General features: G+C 37.2%; 1 protein-coding gene across 8 annotated transcripts in view; it reads left to right on the top strand.

The window, feature by feature from the left end:
* Positions 1-11,800, top strand: part of SMAP1 (small ArfGAP 1) — an 87,448-nt gene that overhangs the window by 37,942 nt on the left and 37,706 nt on the right. For 5 of the 8 annotated variants that reach the window (XM_014547348.1, XM_014547356.1, XM_014547354.1 and 2 more), the window contains 2 exons: positions 5,090-5,170; positions 9,392-9,472. The exons of 1 other annotated variant lie outside the window; for it this stretch is intronic. In XM_014547348.1, coding sequence (XP_014402834.1) covers positions 5,090-5,170; positions 9,392-9,472 — 162 coding nt within the window. The remainder of the gene's footprint in view (positions 1-5,089; positions 5,171-9,391; positions 9,473-11,800) is intronic. 2 more of the 8 variants (XM_014547349.1, XM_014547350.1) reach the window with 2 other exon arrangements.

The following is an 11,800-nucleotide window of genomic DNA, read 5'->3' as shown; positions in this document are numbered from 1 at the left end:
GCATCTGCCCCTTGGTGGTCAGTGCACGTCATAGCGACTGGTCGTTCTGCCTTCGGTCGATTTGCATATTAGCCTTTTATTATATAGAATACTGCTTTTTTACATTATACATTCTTTTTAATATTCTAAACTTTAAAAAAATTTATTGGAATGACAGTTAATAAAATTATATATGTTTCAGGTGTACAGTTCTATAATACATCATTTGTATAGTGTATTGTGTCTGTATTGTTCACCATCCCAAGTCAAGTCTCTTTCCATTACCTTTTATCCTCTCTATGCCCTCTTCTACCTCCCCCCACCCCTTCAAACTTTTAAATTAAATCTATATTTATAATATTTTTTTTTCATGAGAACAATTTGGAAATTACTTTTATATAGTAATGTATATGAAAATGGTTTTACCTTTAAATGATAGCTGTTGTTATGGAATTGTTTTTTCCCCCCTCAGGTGTGATAATGGTATAATACTTAGTTAAGAGAAATTCTTCATCATAACAGATGTATTTTGGAATAAAATATTTAGGGATCAAGTGTCATGATATCTATAAGTCATTTTTATTTTTTCTATTCAGAATATTGATATAGCAATTAATTATACAAACACACCTAAAAATAACCTAACATAAATTCTATTAATGATGAAATACTGTTTTCTCTCACTGTCATCTATGCTATCCTATATAATAAAAGCCTAATATGCTAAGTATCTGGTCATCCGTTCAACCAATCAAAGCGTAATATGCTAATGATATGCTAAGGCCGCTAAGTGTCTGGTCATCCGTTCAACCAATCAAAGCGTAATATGCTAGTGATATGCTAAGGCCGCTTAACTGCTCGCTATGATGTGCACTGACCACCAGGGGGCAAGACAGTTGACAGGTCGACTAGTCGCTATGACGTGCACTGACCATGGCTAGGGTCTGACCGATTGGGACTGAGCGAGACGGGCTGGACACATCCTGGAGCTCTCCTGTGGTCCCTCCCTGGCTGGCCAACCTACTGTATTCCTCCCCGGCCCCAATCGTGCACTGTTGGGGTCCCTTGGCCTGGCCTGCACCCTCTTGCATTCAGCCCAATGGTGGAATGACTGGTCGCTATGATGCTCACTGACCACCAGGGGGCAGATGCTCAACACAGGAGCTGCCTCCTGGTGGTCAGTGTGCTCCCACAGGGGGAGCGCTGCTCAGCCAGCAGCTGGGCTCATGGCTGACGAGTGCAGCATTGGCGGTGGGAGCCTCTTTCACCTCCATGGCATCAGTAAGGATGTTTGACTGACGGCTTAGGCCCACTCCCTTAAGCTGTCAGTCGGACATCCCCCGAGGGCTCCTGGACTGCGAGAGGGTGCAGGCTGGGCTGAGGGACCCCTTCCCTGCAGTGCACTAATTTCGTGTACTGAGCCTCTAGTATTTAATAATATGCCACAGAATATAAGCAAATACTTTCATTTGATGTTGAAAGTAATTGTGATATCAGCAGTCAGCAAAATAACATCAAATTTATATATGAAGAGCACATCATAAGAGATTTCATGCATCAGGCCTCTAGTATTGCAATGATTATTCAAAGTCTTCACATGTATCTTCAACATCAGTGTCTTTGTCATTACTAGAGCCATTTTTGAGGTATCTAACTCAGTGTTTTTAATTTAAAAAATTTTAGTTACTGTTGACATGCAATATTATTTCAGGTGTACTAGTATATCATAGTGATTAGATATTTACATATCTTATGAAGCGATTACCCAATAAGTTTAGAATCGATCTGACTCCATGCATAGTTATTTCAGTGTTGTTGACTTTATTCCCTATGCTGTACTTTACATCCCTGTGACTTTTTATAACTGGCAATTTGTACATCTTAATCGGTTCCCCTTTTTCACTCATCCCTAAGTTCCCCTCCCATCTGGCAACCATCAAATGTTCTTTGCATACATGTAACTCATTTTTAATTGGCTCAGTGAAGCCTAGCAGCTGAGATACAGGAGAAGGGAGCAGGGGTGGGGGGTGCGACAAACATGGTACACTGTTAAGTTTTGGTGAATATTAGTGAAGTTCATAGAGATATTCTATGATTTTTTTACAATTTTTATAGTTTCGAAAATAAAAATCCAAGGTAAAAGATTTTATACTCTTGAGTTTATATTATTTTATTGTTTATTTTAAACAATTTATCTTTATCGTTGAAAGTATTACAGATTTCCGCTTTGTTTTTTCCCCTCCATTGACCCCCCTCCTCTGCGTACCTGTCCCTGCCAAGCCTCTGCCACACTATTATCTGTGTCCATGGGCTAGGTATATATGCATATAAGTTCCCTGGTTAGTCTCTCCTCCCACTCCATTGCCCCCCCGCCCCCCCTCTGAAATTCATCAGTCTGTTCATGGTTCTATGTCTCTGGATCTATTTTGTTCATTAGTTTATTTTGGATCTGGAGAGTATTACGCTAAGGAAATAAGCCAATCAAAGAAAGATAAGTATCACATGATCTCACTCATATGTGGAATCTAATGAACAAAATAAATTGAGTTTATATTATTAATGTAATGAAAATTCAGAAGAGTTCACAAAACTCACGTTTAACCCAAGATATAATGTATTTATGTCTCATCATTAATAAGCAAGGTGATTTTTTTAAGTTTATATCCTAGTAAGATTAAATTATTTCTTTCTCTTTCATGGCAATAGATTTGCAAGTAACTAATCTTATATATTACTAGGAATTACATTATATAGTTAGTTCCAGTGTTAATTATCTTGAATTAACCCTCAGCATACTAAATGCTCCTGTTCCATATATATATACACACTAGAGGCCCGGTGCACAAAATTCGTGCGCTGTGCTGGGGGGGGGTGTCCCTCAGCCCAGCCTGCACCCTCTCCAATCTGAAACCCCTTGGGGGATGTCTGACTGCCTGTAGATAGGGCCCTAGCTGGTTGCTCAGTGGTTGCCTCTAGTATTTAATAATATGCCACAGAATATAAGCAAATATTTTCATTTGATGTTTAAAAAATTTGTGATATCAGCAGTCAGCAAAATAACATCAAATTTATATATGAAGAGCACATCATAAGAGATTTCATGCATCAGGCCTCTAGTATTGCAATGATTATTCAAAGTCTTCACATGTATCTTCAACATCAGTGTCTTTGTCATTACCTGCAGGCCCGGTCGCCCCCAACTGCCCTCCCCTGCCATCCCGGTTGCCCTGAACTGCCCTCTCCTGCTGGCCTGGTTGCCCCGAACTGCCCTCCCCTGCCAGCCTGGTTGCCTCCAACTGCCCTCCCCTGCATGCCTGGTCACCCCTAACTGCCCTCCCCTGCTGGCCTGATTGCCCACAACTGCCCTCCCCTGCCGGCCATCTTGTGCCCACATGGGGGTGGTCATCTTGTGTGAGGATGTGATGGTCAATTTGCATATTACTGCTTTATTATATAGGATATTTTTGTCACCTGTGTCCTTGACCAGAATTGAATCCACGACTCTTCGGTCTGCAGTTCAATGCTCTAGCCACTGAGCAACCGGCTAGGGCCCTCATATATTTTTATATCCAGCTTTACATGAATTTGGGCAAAAAGGTCTTTTTTTGGTTGTCAATCCTCACCTGAGGACATTTTGTCCATTGACTTTTACTTTAGAGAGAGTGGAAGGGTGGTGGGAGAGAGGTAGAGAGAGAGAGAAAGGCATCAGTGTGAGAAAGCATGTGCCCTGACGGGGATGGGGATTGTACCTGCAATCCTTGACTAGAAATTGAACCTCAGACCCTATAACCGATGAGCTATTCCAGCCAGGGCATGGTCAAAAAGGTCTTTATGATAGGTTATCATCTTAAGTGTTTTTATGTGCTTTTTTAATCTCTTGTTTTCTGCATAAAGTAGTGATTAAATATTTTTTGCAAATAAATTTCCAGTGGGAAAACCAGCTTTGAAGCCATCTTTCAAGATGCTGTTTGATTTCTTAAACATTTTCTTCTATGTGTAATTTCCATTAGTAGTCACTAAATGTCTGGTTTGCACAATTACAACAATGTGTAAGGAAAAAATAACCCTGAGGTTTATTAATTCGGATTGTGATTCAGGAATTGCAGCTATAACTAACTTAAGCAGATTGAATGAGGATTTGTCATCTCATAATGTTATTTTGACATTACATAATAACCTTTCTATAGTAGTACCTTTAATTTTTAAATTCCTCATAGGCACTATTGATGTGATTGGGTAATAGAGAGATGTCAGTTTTATGGCTCCAAAGATCTACACATTTTGTAAATATATTTCAGTTATATTTTTGCAGTAAAGAGAGCAGGAAGATAATGTTTCCATTAAAGTGATCAACTACATATATATAGAAATTCAGTAGGAACATGTGTGAGAAAGCTTTTAGATGAAATCCTTTTTTCATGTATAAATTGTCTCTGCTGCATATATAACTGTCTCATAAGGCTCTGGGGTAATTCAGCAAGTACAGCTTTGGAAATTGTGTTTGTATGTGATCTTAAAGAAGGAAGTGTATAAATTGCTTTATAAGTCTATCTGCTGCTTTGCTGTTATATTGCATTAATCCACTTTTTTCCATATCCTGGCCTTTTTTTTTTTCTCCTGTTTTCTTAAACAGTAGATTAAAACTTTAATTTCCCCTACTTCAGATCTGGTTTATTTTCCATTCTTAAAACAGTTACTATAAGTTAAAAAACACACAAACTCATTTCTACCTTCTTGCTACTTGGAACAATATGTCTTCATACATTAGTATTTCAATAGTAAATATTGACTAAAATTGAATCCCAGGCAAAGCTTAATTATTTTTTAAATACTTTCAGTATGACCTGGTTTTAATAAATTTTATATCCTAGTGAAATACATTTTTAATCATGCACTATCCTGTAATAAATATTTTAAGAAATTTTATGTGGAAATTAAAAAAAAGCAATACATTCTTCTTGATGCATTATTTTCCTTTGTTAACATACTCCTAAGTACTTCTGTATCTTAGAAATACATGGGGTTTTTTGTTTGTTTCTTTCCTGTACCTATCAGTTCTGATTACCTTCTTTTTGTTTTTTCTCTCCTGACTTTTCATCTGATTCCACAGATTTCTTCCTCTGATGCTCCCCTTCAGCCTTTGGTAGCCTCTCCTTCTCTACAAGCTGCAGTTGAGAAAAGCAAATTGGAGGTATGCTAGTATTTTAGCCAGGTACATTATGTAGTGTTCAGTGGTAAATGAACTTCCTTTCTCATTATGCCATACATAATTTGGAGTGCTGTAATAGTTGTTTAAATTTTGTATGGTCTTCAGTATTAAATATGTTAAATATAACTATTTCTAGAATATTTTCCTATGCCACAGGTAGGATTAAAGGGCTTTAATCTATATTTAATTAAAAAATCACTGATTTATTTGTACCATAGGTATATCTCAGTATTTAAGAAGGAATTAACCTTCTTTTGTTTCCATTACTGCCTTATACTTAACGTTTTTAATAGTGGCTGTTGAAATCTTTGATATATTAGTAAAATCTGATTAAAATGTTTTGTTTCTATGATTCTGTTGTTATAATCACTTGAAGACAGTTAATGTTTTTTTTAAGCATTTGTAACAGTCATGTATGTAGTATAGAATCATGAGTGTACAATAATCAATGATAATTTTTAGACTGTGTTTGGGGTAGCAGTGGTTAAGGGTACATGATGCTACCCCGTTATGGATTTTTAAATCCATCCCTACACGTATTTGAGGTTTAAAAAAATTTTACTCTACTTTTTTCATTTGTTATCATGAATTCATTTGAGACATTGTTTGAATTAACACTTTTTCTGTGTCTACACCTTGATAAGTGGTCCACTAGACCTGGAGGATACACAGGCAAATAAGATATGGCCCCTGACCTCAAGGAGCTTGTAGTCCAATGGTGAAAAATAGATAGCTAGGTAACTTTACAGGTTTCTAATACAATATAATGTGTGCTGTGATTGACATGCATTCATTGTGCTGCAGTTAATACAGGAGTCATACTTTTGATGCATCTTAAACTCTTAATAAACATTAGCTACAAGGATGAGAGTACATTCCAAGTAGAGAAAGCATCTTGTGGGGGAAAAATCTGTCAGCAAAGTGGAATGTTTGGGGATTTGCAAATAAAATGACATGGCTGGAACATGCATAGGATAGGGACAGAAGTCAGAGAGGAGTCTTCTTGTGAGCCTGCTGAAGGTAATTGATGTTCATTCCGAAGGCTCTGGCACTTTAATAAGTTCTAAGGATAAAAGGGGTAACCGGATCTGATTTTTATGTCATAACACAGCTCCACTGTTTCTGTGGAGAGTAAATTTTGTGTTGATGGGTGTGGAAAAGGCTGAGAACCTGTTATAACCCATGAATAAAATGATGGGAGCATGTGCTAAAATGGAGGCTGAGGGAATGAAAAGGAAACTATAGTTTTAAGAGATCTTGAGAAGATAGAATCTGTGGGAATATGGAGGTACTTTGGGAAGATTTGATGACTCCCAGTTTCTGTCTTTTTTTTCATGGTTTTAAGAGATCTTGAGAAGATAGAATCTGTGGGAATTAGTAATCGATGGAATACGGAGGTACTTTGGGAAGATTTATGACTCCCAGTTTCTGTCTTTTTTTTTCATATTAGTTAAGGTATTACAAATGTGTCCTCATTCCCCCCCCCCCATTAACCCCCAACCAGTTTCTGTCTTGAGCATTTTAGTAGATGATGATGATATTGAGTGAGAAAAGGATAGAAGCTGAGGAGGAGGAACAGGTTTGAGAAGAGAAAAGGGAGATAAATTAAAAGTTGTATCTGTTGACTATGAGATGACTGTGGAACATCCAGGTGTCTAAGTAGGTGGTTGGATATACAGGTCTTTCAGTTCAGAGGAATGAGCCAACTGGAAGGGGGGGAAGGAAGGAAAAGCATTCTATAATATACTAGAGGCCCGGTGCACAGATTTGTGCACTGGTGGGGTCCCTCAGCCTGGCCTGCGCCCTCTGGCCCCGATTCCCACAGGCCAGGCTGAGGGACCCCCCTGGTGCACGAATCTGTGCACCGGGCCTGTAGTATGCATATAAGATCTTTGGTTAATCTCTTCCTGCCCTCCCCCTTCCCCTTTTCCCTCTGTGATTCATTAGTCTGTTCCATGTTTCCATGTCTGTGCATTGAGCATCTGCCCCCTGGTGGTCAGTGTGTGTCATAGCTACCAGTCAAACAGTTGAATGGTCACTTAGGCTTTTATATATATAGATATATAGATAAAGAATTTTTGCACATCTCATTTATTTTACACTTAGAAAGCAGGGATACTGTTATTTACCTCATAAAGTTAGGATTAAGTGAGTCAAAGTAGTGTTTAGCATATGATAAGGGATCAGTAAATGTTGGCTGTTGTAAGGAAGAATGATACTAAAGAACAATGCTCCACTGGATGACACTGAGTAGTGAGACTTGAGAGTTTGGTCTCTGTTGTCCCATGACCCTACCATTGATTAGCTGTGTTGCTTTGTGCCTTACTTTCCTAAGATTTTGTTTCTTTGTTTGTAAAACAGCAATAATGAGTTTTTTTCCAGACAGTTATTATAAAAATTAAATTAGAAAATAAGGTGCTTATTATATTAACTGGCCCATGGGAACTTTTATTATATCTCTTATGTTATAGCCTAGTAATTGCCAGTATTACCTTTTCTGATTTACAAATAGCAAAAATTCTTTTGTTGAAAGCGGTGTGTCAAACACCATTTTAAAGGCACAGGTGCAAACTCAACCTTTAGGCATTTAGACTAACTTTTGTGTGATTATTATTCTGCTTTACCTGGGTTCATCAGTTTATATTTTTGTGTCTACTACTAGGAAACTAAGGTTAGATCAGTACCCAGTTGCAGTAGTCATTCAATTCTAGGTTTCTACACATCTCTCTCCTCTGTAATGCCTATGAATAATACTCTTTGTTTAATCTTTATTTTTTTTTAGGATTTTTTTTGAATTAAATGTATTGGTTAATAAGATTACATAGATTTGAAGTGTACAATTTTATGATACATCATCTGTATATTGTAGCGTGTCCACCTCCCAAAGTCAAATCTACCATTTTCATATATTTGACCCCCATAATATATCCTTTTTACTCCCCCACCTCCCTTCCCTTTGGTAACCACCATACTGTTGTCTGTGTCTATGAGTTTTTGTTTTTCTTGTTTATTTGTTGCTTTCAGTTTTATATCCCACATATGAGTGAAAGCATATGGTTTTTAACTTTATTTCTTTCACTTAACATGATCTTCTCAACATTTATCCATGTTAATTTTTATTTCATTTTCCTCTTTTTGGCATGTTTGTAGTCCTTAAGTTTTTAATATTATATCCTGTTTCATCCATCTTGAAATTGCAAATTGTGAACATCATGATACCATTATAGTTTACCTTGACTGTTGGAATACACTAACTAGTAAGCTGGCTCTGGTCCCAAAATACTGTACCTATATTTACCTTTTATTTTCCACGAGAAAATAATTGTGTTTGCCATTTTAAAAATCACAATACTGTAGTGATAGACTGAAAATATTTTGTGACATCTTAAAAAGTGATTGTACTGTACCTTTCCCCTTTATATTTACATGTTATAATCTGCCTTTATCTGTGAGATAGGAATTGTATTCATCAGTTAGTTTATTTTTTCTTATTCAATTTTGAACTTTATGGTGCTATTAGGAAGCTTTTGTAAAGATGCAGTGAGACTTTATTGAATAGAGGTCTCATTTGTTTAATTACACAAATTCTAAAATATCAAGTCTCACCTCCATTTTAGTTTTTTTAAGAAAAGATATATTTTTAAGAAATATATATTTTTATTGATTTCAGAGAGGAAGGGAGAGGTAGAGATAGAAACAATATGAGTGAGAATCATTGATTGGCTGCCTCCTGCATACCCCCTATCTGACCAGAATTGAACTTTGACCTCCTGGTTCATAGGTCAGTGCTCAACTACTGAGCAATACCAGCTGGGCAAGAAATTATATTGTTAAAAAAAATTTTTTTTATTGATATGAGAGAGAGGGGGACATTGATTTATTGTTCCACTAATTTATGAATTCATTGGTTGCTTCTTCTATGTATCCTGACCGCAGATTGGACCTGCAACCTTGCAGTATCGGGATGACACTCTAACCAACTGATCTAACTCTGAGGGCCAAGAAAAGATGTTTTTTATTCATCAATATATAACCTCATTGAGAATATGAATTTGCTCTTTACTTTTATATTTCAGTATCACCAGATATTGTCATCATTGAAAATTTGTACCTTTCTCAAATGACAACTCAAACTAATAAAATGTGTTAAGAGCTGACAATTTTTAAAAAGTAAACTTAGCAAAACTTTGGGCTGTGTTTTAGAAAGAAAAGGAAAAAAAAAAAGAAGAGAAAAAGAGAGAAAAGGAACCAGAAAAGCCTGCAAAACCTCTTACAACTGAAAAGGTAAAATTTCCTTTTTTAAAAAAATCTATAAAGACTACCATCTTATTTGCATACTTATATGTGAACTAGAGGCCCGGTGCACAAATTCGTGCATGGGTGGGATCCCTTGGCCTGCCGGTGATTGGGGCTTACCGGGTCGTCTCGCCCAGTCCCAGTAGCGGCCGATCAGGGCCAGCCGGCCAGCTGGCCATGGGGAGGGACTGCAGGGAGTTTGCCAGCTGTGGGAGGTTGGCTGTGGGAATGCCCTTTCCACCAGGGGCAGCTCCTGCATTGAGCGTCTGCCCCTTGTTGGTCGGTGCGCATCATAGCTACCAGCTGGTCATCCGGTCATCTGGTGCTAACGGTTGCTTAGGCTTTTATATATATAGATGAGTTTTGGGATATTCCTAATATGCAAATAATAGTTCTTTGAACAAGTATTTGTTGAGCGATTACTATATGCTAAATATGCCTATTGATAGCTTGTTCTGTATGATTTGTAGTCAGTTATATATGTGTGGGTATAGATAATGTGAGTTCCTCAAAGACAAGTATTCCCTTATTAATGACATAAAGAATGGCATTTTAGCTTACTGGTATATGCACAGACTTCAGTAAAGTTTGAAGAATGAAAAAGACCCAATATACCTGAAAGGGCCTTCAGAAAAGACTCCATGCTTAAGGTTAGCATTTGAACTAGATTTTGAAGTGTAGGTAGATAAGGTGCAAAGGAATATATCATTTGGACTGAATACCTTGAAGGATAGGCATGGAAACTGGAAACATACAAAGTAACTATGCTTAGGAAAAGAGGACTAGAGGAGTTTGAAGATATATATCTATGATAGAAAATAGTGAAAAAGACCAAAACAGTCGATTGAGCTCAAATTGTAGAAGATCTTAAAGACAGGTTAATTCTTTATTGGAGGAAAGGCTGTGGGAAGCATTTTTACTTGCCTAAAGCAGATGATACAGCTAATTCACAAGGATTCTTTTGGAAGATTATTTGGCAGTGATCTGCAGGATAGATGTGATTAGACAAACTAGAAGTAGAGAGAACATTAGATTTTTTATAAATAATTATGGCTGCTTGGCTTTGAATGCATTTCACCATAGAACCATGGAAACATGGTAGGGGGATTGTCAGTAAAGGGAGCATTCTTGATTTTCCTGTTGAAATTTTAAAAATTGACTTTATCAGGGTATCATTTACATACTACAAAGTGTACAGTGTGAATATGTACTCGTTCTTTCTCTGTCATTTGGTAGAGTCTCTGCATTCAAAGAGTTATAAACAAGCTTTCAGTAAGTTAAGATGTACTAAGCATCCAAAGACTCCTCAATTCTTCATGTAGCAGTCAGTTCCATCCATCATCTGATTCTTCACCTGTCTTCCTAGCAGTCTCCCTCCATTGTTCATATAGTCAGACTTGTCCATTGTTACCTAAACAAACTTTCCTGCTTTAAATTGCTTTTCCAAAAATGTCCTTTCCTTTCCCCACCTCCTACCTAAAGCTTACTTATTCCGTTGTTTCCATGCAGTCCTCTAAACATCCCAACTAAATACGTTTCCTCCCTTCCTCAAAATTCTGCTATTTCCTTCAAGTACTCCTGCTGCTGCTCATGGTAGGAGCCTGTGAGAGAATACTCACACAGAGGGAAAAACTTTAGTTTCTATCAAAGTTTTGTGGTCAAGATACTGCACAGTGTATAAAAAGAAAGATTTAAAATTATAACAGGGGAAATTGAAAGAAAAATAGCACAAATAAAGAAGCTTTACTTCACATATAGGAATTTTTTCTGTATGTTCTGAGCTGATTTTTTTCAGAGGGTGTATATAATCTACACAGGAGAAATTAGTAGTAATATCAGTAAAAATACAGGGTGGGCAAAAATAGTTTTACAGTTGTGAGTACATGAAAGTTTATTCTTGTATTTTTTAATTATTGTATTATTTTGCATATGAACAACTGTAAACCTACTTTTGTCCTACCCTGTAGTAGCAGTAGTAGCCAGAATAATATCATCATAAATAATAGTTGGCTTTATTGATCATCTGTTTATACCAGGAGCTATGCCATGTGTGCAACTTTTATGTACAGTTGTATATGTACAACTTATCTAATCTAATAAAAGAGAAACATGGTAATTAGCGTACGACCGCTACCCTTTTCATTGGCTAATCAGGGTGATATGCAAATTAACTGCCAACTAAGATGGCGGTTAACCGCCAACAAAGATGGCGGTTAATTTGCATATGTAGGCACAATGCAGGGAGGCGAAAGGGAAAGCAGGAAGAAGCCCCCTGCCACTGACAGTGATTGGAAACCCAGGGGGGAGCTAAGAGCC

This window comes from Myotis brandtii, unplaced genomic scaffold (assembly GCF_000412655.1).
Source record: "Myotis brandtii unplaced genomic scaffold, ASM41265v1 scaffold471, whole genome shotgun sequence".
In the NCBI taxonomy this organism is placed as follows: domain Eukaryota; kingdom Metazoa; phylum Chordata; class Mammalia; order Chiroptera; family Vespertilionidae; genus Myotis; species Myotis brandtii.
Note: the sequence above shows the minus strand (reverse complement) of the source record. Positions and strands in the feature narration are given on the sequence as shown.